Here is a 13,479-nt window from a genome sequence, read left to right as displayed (position 1 = left end):
CGGCGCCCTCCACCTGCAATTTAAACCCATTTGGAAAAAAGAAAAACATATAATGAAATAACCGTTATTTAAAAGAAATATTTATTATAAAAGATAACCATTTATTAACATAAACACTAATAGAATTTTACTTTTCTGGCCTTTCTATCAGCGAACTCTTTTATAAGGTTGTCGAAGTCGATTTTTTCAGCAATTTCGTTTTCAATTGACAAAGTTGCTAAGTTTGTCAATCTAGATTGAGAAATCGCTGATCAAAGATAGGTTTTTATCAGCTTCAGCTTCGAAAAGCTCCGCTCCCCACTAGCACCGTTACAGGTATAGTTAATAAAATTCGCATGATATCCATACTTGGATACAGTTCTTGTAAGTTGAAATCGTTGATGAAATTTAAAACAAAAATTGGAGTACCACATTTTTATTAGGTAAAAGGATGCCAGACTTATAATTTTATCACACAACATACAACCATGTAGTCTGATTTAGAGTCATTGATTGAAATTAATATAGTGTCCAAAGACAGATGAAAAATTCAACCTCATTTTTTGGAGAAGTTATATGGTCATTGCGTGCAATTTCACCAGCTTGACGCATAATACGTCGAATTCTTGTTGTAGCTCAAATTCAGATTTATTTCTATTTCTTCGGGCCAATCCCTTCGCAGTTAAATAGCGCTTTTAAAGCCCGTATTTCTGTAGTCTTCCAAAAAATTTCAGCATTTTTTCAACATTTGTGTACATTTACCAAGATCCATATCTGTTGACTGTAGAGATTTACTTACAACATTTATTTGATTAAGTATGTTAAACCAAGCAACCAATGAAACTATGAACTGAAATCTTTTAGTTGTTCGGCTAAAGTAGTAGCCTCATGAAACTTTGAACATCAGTTTTCTGAGTTTTAAGAGCCAAAGTAATCAAAGCATCATGGATAGTACTAACTTGATAACGGACTGCTTTAACACTACTTATTCTTGCTTCCCATGAGTGTCACTGTGCTTTTTTATAGTATATAGTCCCAAGTGATGGGTTAGAATTTTCGCGATGAACAGAAGCTGAGTGGTCTGAAATATCACCCTTCATAGCTAATCGCAAGTGCTCCTGCATGACTAGATCAAATTTGGCTAGTAGTTGTTACTAAGCCTAAGAACTTTTCATTATTTGGCGTATATAGTTTCAGAGTGCCTCTGAACGCCATATTGTTTTCGGCTAAATAAAGTGTATATGCATAAATCTAGACAAAACATTATTCCATCTTGTAGTTTCCTTTCTATCAAGTGTTGCTCTTGGCAGTCTTTGTTTTTCCTATTTTTAATCGTAGTTCAGCTTCAATGCATGAAAGGTAAAACTTCTTATGAAAGTGCTATTTTCATAGATTTTTTAATATTTCAGTCAAGTATTTCCAGTTGTTTATACCCTTCAGATACTAAATTCGATTCGACGTTGAGCTACTATCAAATAGTCTACACAACAAAAACATAAACTCGATCCTTAGAAACGGAGTAAATAACCACGGCGCTGAATTGTTTCATTGTTTGCAAGAATTTTTGTGAAATGAGATTTAGAGAAATGTCGGCCTGTATCATTCTTCGGATAATAATCAATGTGAGTTTGCACTGGGCCACTAGTACAGGCCACTAGTGATCAATGATTTTGCCATTTCGAGTGACTGGCCAAGTGGCCAAGTTCGCTGGCCAATGCGAATGAGCTGAGTTTGTTACGCTTCGCTACAATAACGCTAGCCTTTTTTAACCAAAACGTTGAAAGGAGATAGACAATGTGTTTTAACGATAGACAAAAAAACCGAGTTGTTCTTTTTTTTTTTTTTTTTTTGTTTCGGTTATGAGATTTTTTGATATTATGAAAGCTAAAAACCTTAGAATTATTTAAAAAAAAATCATCTCAATATCTATTTTTTTGATGAAGTTATAGATATATATATATATATATATATATATATAATATTATATGTATGATCCTCTGAAAGCGTTTTTTTATCGCTCCGCGAGCTATTGTATGCCAGCTGCCTCTTTTTCTTTATAATACCTCATGCACATGACCTTTTTAATGTGTCAGCATCTTTGAACACCATGGTGTATTTAGTACATTAAATTAAATGATGTATTTAGTACATTATATTAAAAATTTTAAATACGTTTTTCTCAAATTGACTTTTTTCAATGCGGTGCCACAAATTTAAAAAAAAATACAAGTCGGATCGACTTGCATTTTTTTTTAATTTGTTCACCACTGCAATACCGAGTCCCCCTACCTCAAACAACTTGATAACATTACGCAAAAAAATTTTGCGAAGCTTCTCGCCCCAAAAAACAGGCCTTTTTTGACACTTTTTTTTAAATAGCTGCCATTTTTTTCCTTCTTGCTTTTTTTTTCATTTGCGCAACGGATTTATCTGTGGCACCGCAAAAGAGATCGATTTTGCAAGACCGACTCTGGCGCCCCCTGGTTAAAAAATGACGGCGCAAAAAAAAAAAGAAAAAAATTACGTAATATTCTATGATATTGTAATTTTTGTTTAAAAAAAACCGCATGTCTCTATGATAATTACATTTCGAGAAAAACAAAAACAAATACCTTGCATTTTTTGTAAGAAAAAAAGAACAAGCCCCTTAATTTAGGGATTTTACGACTATGCAGACCTCGAATTATGAGCACAAAACGGGGGGCGCCTGCGGCGCCCCTTTTTGCCGGCGCCCAGGGCGGTCGCCCAACTCGCCCTACCCTAAAGCCGGCACTGATTTGGACTACCTTGTAATTAGCGTTATTCGAATGCCTATAGGTTTTTCTTATTTTATCCAAAATATTGTGTTTTTGTGGGACTATATATTATAAAGTTAGAACACTCTGAGCTGAATTAAACTTTTTATTTTATGTGTTTACATAGAAGAGTTGGGAGCATAGACATAACACTACATGGACTGCTAGTCCTCATATGTTTTCCGTTGTATATAGTGCTCAAAACATAGAAGAGTATGTGACGTCACATGTCTGAGCGAACATTGCCGACGACAATCACGGACTCTCTCGATTGATCAAATGTCATATGTCATATGTTACGTGCCTAACATAGACCTTATAATATATCAACCGATTTTAACAGGTGTATTCGATTTTATGTACATTTTTTTCGGAGAAATATTATTAATATCACTTTTTATAAAATTATCAGCTATCACAATTGCCATTATGTTAATAAATTAAAACTTATGTCATATGACATTTAATCAATCGGGAAAGCCCGCGATTGTCGTCGGCAATGTTCGCTCAGCAAGTGACGTTACAGTCCCTTCTATGTTTGAGCACTTAGTTTGCGCTCGACTAGCACTCCATGTAGTATAAAGTTTATAGTTGGAGGACTTTTATAAGTAGGAAAAAATTACAAATTAAATATTTATTAAATTAAAGAACAGTATTTTGTTTTTTCGGAAGAGAAAAATTGAAAATCCTAAAATATTTCAATATTACAAATAGTTTTTGAATGTAAATTAATTTAGAATACTGGGTGAAGCGTGAAGTCTCAACTAGTACTGGTCAACAATTGTTATATTATGTCTGATTCAAGGATAATGATCAATCTTTAAACTTAGGCATATAAATTTGCTTTTTTATTTATTTCCAACTTAATTTTTTGGGAATATTTAAAATTATGCAAAAATCAGTCAAAAAAAAAATCAGAATAAGCAAGTAGATTCATATTAAAACTCATATTTAGTAAATTAAAATGCATACCGTATTTATGACGAGGTTGCCCAAGAGGAGATTCTGAATCTTTTTAAATCATCGTTGAAAATAGAAGAATATTTTAATGGAATGAAAAGAAAAAATATTGGTTTTGTATGCATATAAATTTTAGTGGTAATTTGAAGTCTTCATTATCTACCTTAAATCCAAATGTATTTGTATTAGGCATTCAGACCAAACGTTAAATTTAAGATCGTGAGTTAATAAAAAGTAAAACCTTTTCTCTAAAATTCAGTTAGAAAATAATTTAAAAATAATTACTCCGGATAATCTAATGTTTTTTGTATCTCTTCAATATTTAATGACACTTGTTACATCTTCAGGCGTGCTTGTAGATAATATAAAACCAATATTGAAAGGTCATTTATTTTAAAACAAACATTGTTAAGAAAAATTATACCAACATTACATCATTGTATGTAATAATACCATATGAGATTAACATAAATAACATCTCATGTAAACAAAAACACCCAACGTGTATTTAATTATCCAATAAAAGTTTATTAATAACATTATATATACAATTATTATCATAACTAAGCAAATATTTATTATTATTCAGAATTTCTAGCGCGTGTTGATATAAACTGCTGAAGGTATATGGGAGAATTAAATTAAATATTTTGTTAAAGGCTAGAACTATGATAATATTGTTTTATTACCCATTGTATAAACTGATAAGTCATTATATTCAAAAAGATAATATTTTAATTAATATTTGTTTGTATTGTGAATTTTATCTTGGAGGTAACTGGAGATCTTGGAATGGTACGGTAGACCCCCCAAATACAATGGTAACCCACGTACGTGTCATTCGTTCTGGCAGTCACGGCGTGTAGCTGTTTTTGACATTTTTTGTCTATTAAGAATATGTTCATGCTCTACTAATTTGTTTTTATTTTGCCGTGTATTAATCCGTCAATCATAGCGATCTAAATATTCTTTGAATATAAATCACTTATCTCGAAAATATCACAACACGAAACTAAAATCTTGGACTAACAATGGTAATTAAAAGGCATTGTGTCGTTTTGAGGCGTTAAATTAATCTACAAATGTCTAGATATCTACTTGTTTGTTTGATCAACACTCAGAACGAAATTTATTTTATGAGCTGTTGTGATGTGATTACCTAGTATTGTTAGAATGCAATCTAGTAGTTCACCAATCATCTCTATCTTATTAGATTTTTTATGTAATACTGATGAGATTTTTATTACACCGAAAGGCTATTATTTTCTCTTGGTCTCATATTTTAGATTTTCCATCTCTAGGTAATTTCTGATAATACTACTGCTTGATTTCAAGCTAGCCATGGTGCATATCGAATTTGGAACCGGTGGTTGTTATACCAAATTTTCATCTCGGCCAGATCGCTATAAATAGTTATAAAAATTTCAAATTCGAATTCACTGTTCACTGGATTAAGGGGCCAATTCTGGGGTAACATAGCCGGTAACATACCGTTGTTATGACAACGCTATCTTATTCTTATTTCTTGGTACTGAAAACCTTGAAAATACTATATATTTTCTGTATGATCAGCCGTATTTTACATATAATCAAACGTAGAAGAATGTTATAATAACTGCATTTTTGTGATGCGCATTTATAGCATACGGTTTTATGTGTAAAAAATAAATAAGATTTTCACAGATTTTGTTTGCACTTGTTACCACAGAATTGGCACATAATCCCTAAAATAAATGACAAACAAATACTTTTAACCCTTTTCACTCGGATGCCGGAATGCGCAAGTGGAAAGGGTTAATATAACAAATTAAATGTTTATTCCTACATTTTAAATTGTTTATTTAGTGTTAATTTTATCGCTAGTTTTGAAAATTTTACTTTCTATAACTACAGTTTATTACACTCTGAAGATCTTCTAAATCTCTCAATTAAATTTAAAAAATTTATTGGTGTAATTTACCTGGAAAAATAGTATCCAATCGTAAATTCATTCATACTCTCAAGCGAAATACTCAGTTATATGCATACATTTTTTTTTAACATGTCTTTCATATATATAAATGATACCTGCTGTTTAGAATGAGTGTGTAATCTGTTTTTTATAATATAAAATATATTTATGCTACAATTGCTTTTGTCCTACAAAATAAATTTAATCGAATGCGAAGTGAAAGCGAATTATTGTTATGGTTCAGAATGATTATATCTTGGATAAGAATATCGATCAACTCAGCGCAATCCATATTATTTACAATTACTTCCCTGAGTTTCACTCTTGTTCAAATTGTATCGATAAAAAGACTTATAATAATGCATTTCAAGTTCATTTTGTGCATATCTTTATAAAATAACTAACAAAAGTATTTGCAATAGTTTGGATAGTTGTAGTTCAATATCATCATTAATCACCTATTTATTACTTGATTTTGAAAAAGCGTTTAGGTTTCATAAAAATCTTTTATAACATAGTTTGAAACTAAGAAGGCTAGAATAAAACTTCAATTATACTTAAATTCTTAATGCAATATCTTCTTGATAAACCAGATGCTTTTAACTCTCAAAAACTGCTATTTTTTATACTTTTAGCTTCTAATCTCTGAAACGGTTAGACCTATCTTTGCCAAAAACTAATCACCACTTCTTTTCATCACTACGAATTGAATGTTTTCTGAATCATTCAAATCGGATGCTCTGTTTTCTCAAAAACTTAATTTCCATTTAAGCGTTTAGGTTTCATGAAAATTTCCATGACATAATTTGAATCTAAACTAAAATTTTTCAATTATACTAAAATTTTTAAAATATACGATATCTTCTTCATTTTTTTTTCCAGTATAATATTTTGTTTTTGAAATTTTATCGTATTGTTCTTGTCTAACAAAATACGTTTAAAATTAATGAGTTTTTGCTTATTTCTTATATTTAGAATATTGACTGGAATGAATGAATGAAAAAAGAATGGATTCTAACAAATCTTATTGTACTGTAAAAATTTAAGGAATTTGGTAGCTTGTTCAACGAGCTTGTCGGTTCGCTCTATAACAGTTTAATTTGATTGATAAAGATTTGCATTTAATTGACTTATGCCATAATTAAATATGGTTTTCTTGATAATATCTCATTAGCTAATTTGTCTTATAGTAGTTTAAAGAAATAAGAAGTCTAAACGTCATTAACTTAACTTTTGTAATGAGCGAAATTCATGAAATGTTACGAAAATGCTGCTTTATTATCCAGTAAATAATACTGTCTCATATCACATGTTACTTAATTTTCAATAATCGTCATAATAAAGCCATAACAAATGATACTTCGATTTCTTTAGGTTTGATAGTAAAACAATTGGAATGCTTCGACGTGTATCGAATCATATGTAAATACAAGATACATCGTTTGTCTTTCATAAAACTAGCAAAAAAATTAATTAACTACTTTGTTCCAAAATTATTTGACTTCAGTAAGTGCATTTACTCATTTCGTTAAAACACTAGTTGTATAACAAAACTTTTCTTTATAAAGTTATTTAAACTTTTGTGCAAACCAGTTCTACGTTTGCCGAGCATTTCATTATTTAAGTAATATCTATAAGCTGCGGTTTCAGTTATGAATATTAAAACGAACAAACCGCAGTTTATGTAATACCATATTCTGTATGTATTTTAATATAAAGTTGAATTATTATTTTATTGAAATTTATCATTGAAGTTAACATTTTCCTATTTGTTACAGCTGCATTCAAACGCGATGGGCTCGCAAGTGGACCAAACAGTGTGCGGCCCGTCAGAAGGCCGATTAAAGCTGACTTCTCTATATTACAGGTGATTTTAAATTTTAATTACAAATATAATAAACTTTATATAGTATTAAGTAAATTATTAAACTATACTACAACATAAAAATATTTTTTTGAGACAAATTACATGCTTGAGATCTATAAACTTAAGCTATTCAAAGTGGAAGCATCGAGCACAACCCATTTCGTATGAAAGCCAAAGGTTGTCATTAATATTATTTTCAAAGTCATTTCATTTTCACAAAACAGCTGCAACATATTTTTTCAAAACGCTTCTACTTTAAATGGCTCACTCTGTATATTTGCCATATTATTATTGTGGTGCCAAATTTTGTTCGTTGCATGTAGAATTTAATAACATATTTAAATGATTAAATTAAATTAAAACAAAATTTAAAAAAATATTAATTATTATAATGTTAATATAATTTTGAACCGCATACAATACAGTAATATTTGAACTGCAACATTTTGATAAAACTATTCCATTCAAGATTCAAGACAATATTTGAAAAAAGTGTTGCGCTTATAATTCTAAGATATTTTTTGATTATGGATACTTCTAGGAGTTGTTTGAGGCCAGTTGGTTTATGGATGCAAGATCCACTTAATACATAAAAAAATGAAACATAAAAATTTTTGCTGACCACAAATTACCTTCTATTAAATATTTTTTCATTTTCAATTAAAGAATTTTGTGATGATTCAGGATTTAGTTATTATATTTAATTAACCTTGACATGAATCGTAATTCAGGACATATATGCAAATGAATACGAATATAATATTATACTGATCATTTTTCATATGAGGGAATGAAATTCTATTCAAATAACTTTTAATTTTGTTAGCTTACGCATATATTAAGTTTTTGCTATTACACTATTCACATGTATATTTTTTCTTCAATATTTAATATATTTTTTTCTTTCGTAGATGAATGATAGCGACGATGACGATGATGAAAATGATTCCCAACCCGAATCGCCAAGAGATAGCGTCATCAATACCACAAACCCATGGAAACGCACAGGTAAATAATTAAAACTAGATTATTTTTTACGTATTATTGGAATTTTTGTGGTTACAATTTAAATTATGGTGGATATTCAAACGTGGTTTGCAATATTCTATCAAATTAGAGGTAGCAGAAAAGTTCAATAGACGGTAAAGATTTATTTTATTTATTTCTGCTAATTTTAACAATCAGATTACAATACAAAATATAAGTTAGAAGTTATAGTATTGAAAATCAAAATCAAGAAGAAAGAAAATAGAATAAAAGGAGTTAAAGAACATAAATAGAATAAATAAATGAATAAATAATAATTAAAATAATAGTATTAATAATAAAAACTATAATCAATAATAAATAATAATTAAAAGTAACTTGTTTGAAAATTTTCCTGTGCAAAACAGAGAAAATTATGTTGTTGGCGGTAGATCACTGGGCCATTTTCTTTTCAAGCGTTTTAATTTTTCGGCTGTCTGTACTATTTATATTTCCGGATTGACGTGTACATCCAATTTGTTTTGAAAGATTAGACTTATGTTTTTAATAACTTCCGCTACTGTAGGAGTTTTTAAGTCTTTATGGTTCATGTGGTTGGTCATAAACCACGGAGCCTTACAGATCATTCTCAGAATTTTGTTTTGGACTCTCTGGATTATTTGAATGTTACTCTTGCTGGCGCAGCCCCATAGCTCTATCCCATAAGTCCATATTGGAATTATTATTGCTTTGTATAATAGAAGTTTATTTTCTAGAGACAGTTTGGATGATCTTCTCATTAGCCAGTACAGTAAAGATAATGTACATTTTTGTTCAGTAGGGCTTAAGAAATAGCAAGTAGAGGAATATTAAAATAAAACTTAAAGATATGTTAATATTAAAATTAGAGACTTACATACGTTACATACATTACGTACATTAGTGGAATGACGTATATTAGTCAATGAGTAAAAACAATTAATGAGTACGGTGTTTTGCTTGCAATTACTTTTAGTAGGCTACTCGTACAAACACATTTTTTTGTCATACGAATCTAAAAAAAAATATCAAAATATGTAGTAATTTAATATTGGATTCAACCTTTGGGCTTAAGCATTGATATTTATATAATTCAATTTGAGCATTAATAATTTCAACAGTCCTATTATATTTTTGTATGGATTGTCAGTAAGATTAAATTGTAATAGCTAGCAGCCACACAATGCATTCATGATACTGAATCTGTATCATCAAACAGCTGCAAATGTTTTTTTACCATGGAGTTCTTAGTACGTTTTTTGTCCAAGTGGTATTGTAATTCATAATGACTCTTTATTGCATTTGGAAATGCTCATTAATGTATTTTTCTATTTTTCTAGCATACGATCTTGCGACGCAATGCTCTTCAAGGCGTGCATCTATGCGTCGGCATACGATCGTGGCTTGCGGGGGTTGCGATCTTTTGGCTGATGCTCACACAGAAAACGTTAGCCAGACCAACCAGCCACCAGCAGATTCTTCTTCCATTTGCACCGATGGTGTCACCAGTTGTAGCAGTGTAGCCGATCAACGCGATAGGATGTCTTGGTCGACGACTTCGCTTCAAGACGAACTAATGCCATCGGTAATTGATTGCTTTTAACCATAGTAATAGAAGAAAGATTAATAATATATACAGATACAAAAATATTTTTTTATCTATTTTTGCAATATCTATTAATTGCCCTATATGAAGTGATGTTTTGTGTAAAAACAAGAATATTGTTTCCATTATTTCTGTTAGTAAAGTTAAACATTGCTCGAGTAACTAAAATAAATTAATAAGTTTAATTTATTAATGCTGACAATTTGTTCCAGAAGCAGTGGCAAGATTCAATATCTCTGGATGAGCGTTTGTCGTTAACTCTGGAGGAAATTGTTCACATCCGTTCTGTGTTAACCAAGGCTGAACTAGAAGGTTTGCCAGTTGAATGCAGAGTAAAAGCCGATGCAGAAAAACGAAAGGTATTTTAAGAAATAAAAAACTATTTTACATAATAATAAATACCATCCAGTTTTTCATTGCTGCAACTTAAAACTTTTATCTTGCAAAATATTATTATATTAATTGTATTTAATGATTATTTTTATTATGAACATTAATATTTTCCAATAACAACTTTTATTAAATAGTTTTTACTTTGAAAAAAAAAAATTTTTGAATAATAAAAACATAATTTGATAAAATCCATATTTAATTCTTTTTTTTTTGTCTAGGTTTGTTTCTTGTGTCTAAAAACAAGATTTGGAATATTCGGTCCATGGGGTCAGAGGTGCAAGTTGTGCAAAAGAACCGTTTGCGCCAAATGCTACTCAAAGGTAAACAAAATACTATACTTGCTATATTAAGATACGCCAACTTCAATATTACATATTATCTGTTTGTGTAAATTGTTGAAACGCGAAGAAATATTGCTCTTCTTATACAGACTATGATTTTAGCAAACCTTTCTTTAATTTTTTTTATCATTTTTAATAGCAATCAGAACTACGTGCTCTTTGGGCTGTGGTTGCTAACATGTTATTTTTCTCTGAGAGAGCAACCCAGTGGTTAACCACTCTTTTTCTATATTACTATGTACTAAGCATATATGCTCGCGAAAGACGAATTTCACTCAAGGTTATATTCGAGATCTATAACATCAAGTGTATCATACTGTTTGATATCGAGCTTGGGCAAGGTTGGGATCGAATCCGGGACTAGTTTGTGCTAGCCCACGTCTGTACCGGTTAAACCACGGCTGGCTAAACCTTCCTTTCAATGATGTTACAAACTCTTCTTTGGTGATTCCTTCTTAGGTGTCCGTGTTCCCTTCTTAGGTGAACTGTTCTAACTAAATTTTATCTTTACAGATGCGAATACCAACGGAACATTTTCGAAATGTTCCAGTAGTGCTTTTGAGCCCTTCGGTTTGTAGCCCTTGCACGTCTTTGCCTCCAACGGCACCGTGCTCGCCTCACAGGAATCCAGCAGGAATGCCAATGGACGACTCATTCCCGAGGCGGCTGATGGCCCGATTGTTACTTCCTGAAAACGAAAGAAAGGTAATACATATAGTGCATTGAGGTTGATTAATATCAAATAAAACTTGTTTTTAATTAAATGGTTTAGCATGTATATATGCAAAAAGTGTATCGTGAAATAGATCCATATTTTTCATTTTCTGACTGCAATTTTGGTAAAAGTCACGAGCGTTTTGGATATTCTTTCCAAACTGAATATACTTACCCATAGGTTTATTCTATTTAAATCTGTAAAATATATTTTTTCTGATTTACAATTTTATCTTACGTTTTACTTTTATGTTTTAGTTTCAAGATAGAATCGGTAGTGCGCCATGCAGTCCGAACAGGGGTAGAAATTCTGCTCCAGATTCTATGACCTGCTCGACAGATGAGTGCCCGAAATCAACGAGCCCTAGGCATCAGACCATGGATCAAAGGTAGTTGTTTTTCAAAATACTAATGTGTGGTGTTAATTCAAAGGTGATCATCTGCGATCATCAAATGTTTTATTAATATTTGACTTAATTATTTTGTTAGATTTAGGTCTCACACCAGTGCTCGTTCCGGCACAACCGAAAGTCTTAGAGGCGAATTGATGATCGTCTGCCACGACTGTCGTAGCCTGGTCATAGAAATTATCAGGGCTTCTCGTCTGACCAGATCAGCCCTTAGAAACCACACACTGCGAAATCTCACTTTGGATTTAACGCCCATTTATAATACGGCCGACAACAACACGTAGTTGGGGGTTGCGTTCTAATTATATCTTAATAAAACTAAAATTATGAACATATATAGTTATATTGATACAAGTCTAATTACATAATTACCAACGTTGTCAAATCATGCTCATTATTTTATTTTATATTCGTAAATTTATATATATATATATATATATATATATATATTGTATGTATGCATGTATGTATGTATGTATATATATAGATTTTTCCATACATTAATACTCACACACATGCATGTGTACACATATACATATAGAAATATACATGTATGAACTTACATATAACTAAACTTACTCAGAAATCCAAATATATTATCTATTATATGCATTTTTACAACAATTTGAACGTTTGGATTATATATTATGCTTAAAGATATTTTATTTGTCAGCTAAACTTCCAACAAACACAAAAAAACACCAGTTTGATTTTCTACAAAAATTAAACAGAGGTGAGAAATCAATTCCTGGAAGGATAATCTGATTTAACTAAAATATTTTTAAGTGTCTTGCAGACAATACAAATACAGTTTTGAAGTCTTAATTTGTTCTGAAGTCAATTTTTCTAAATAGTCTTGAGTGGATCAAAAACTGCATTCAATAAGCCTTACCAGTAAAAAAATTCTTACTTCTAGAAAATACGTAATATACATTAATGTTACCAATAATTAACAGCCAAACCCTATATATTAAAAATACTACATTGAACCATACATTCGCACACAGGAACAGATTTTACATTTGTTTGTATGTCTGTATATATGCATGTATGCATGTTGGGTGTATGTTTATATGTATATGTATATGTATATTTGAGTATTTGTATAGTAAGTATAAAGTGAATGTCTATTGTTTGAGTATGTGAGAGTGGTGTATATCATGTAATACGCATATCAATTTTCGTTTGAGTTTGAGAGTGTGAATTTGGATAGGAGTTTAATCTATTTATATGCTTTATTGTACATAACCAATATTATTTATTTTAGTTTATATTTATTTTATATTTTTAATTTAATTGTTCATTGTAAGTTCTTCATCTTTTCATTTAAATATATTAACCAAACATTCATATGTAAACCGTGTTGTTACAAGCATACAATACAAAAATGTACATATGCATATACACAAAGATACTTTAAGATAAATTCGTATATTATTACGATATGAATATTATATG

General features: G+C 30.4%; 1 protein-coding gene across 1 annotated transcript in view; it reads left to right on the top strand.

The window, feature by feature from the left end:
- Nucleotides 1–12,305, top strand: part of LOC113375118 (protein spire-like) — a 502,830-nt gene extending 490,525 nt beyond the window's left edge. Inside the window, exons 8-15 of the mRNA XM_026615068.1 lie at nucleotides 7,464–7,552; nucleotides 8,464–8,560; nucleotides 9,898–10,142; nucleotides 10,379–10,522; nucleotides 10,775–10,876; nucleotides 11,411–11,602; nucleotides 11,870–12,000; nucleotides 12,101–12,305. Of these exons, the coding sequence (XP_026470853.1) occupies nucleotides 7,464–7,552; nucleotides 8,464–8,560; nucleotides 9,898–10,142; nucleotides 10,379–10,522; nucleotides 10,775–10,876; nucleotides 11,411–11,602; nucleotides 11,870–12,000; nucleotides 12,101–12,305 (1,205 nt within the window). The remainder of the gene's footprint in view (nucleotides 1–7,463; nucleotides 7,553–8,463; nucleotides 8,561–9,897; nucleotides 10,143–10,378; nucleotides 10,523–10,774; nucleotides 10,877–11,410; nucleotides 11,603–11,869; nucleotides 12,001–12,100) is intronic.
- The last annotated feature ends 1,174 nt before the right edge of the window (nucleotides 12,306–13,479 follow it).

This window comes from Ctenocephalides felis, unplaced genomic scaffold, assembly GCF_003426905.1.
Source record: "Ctenocephalides felis isolate EL2017-DRISC unplaced genomic scaffold, ASM342690v1 CF-g0.4_SCAFFOLD_01886, whole genome shotgun sequence".
NCBI classification, from domain to species: domain Eukaryota; kingdom Metazoa; phylum Arthropoda; class Insecta; order Siphonaptera; family Pulicidae; genus Ctenocephalides; species Ctenocephalides felis.
This window is presented reverse-complemented; position numbering and strand designations above follow the sequence as displayed.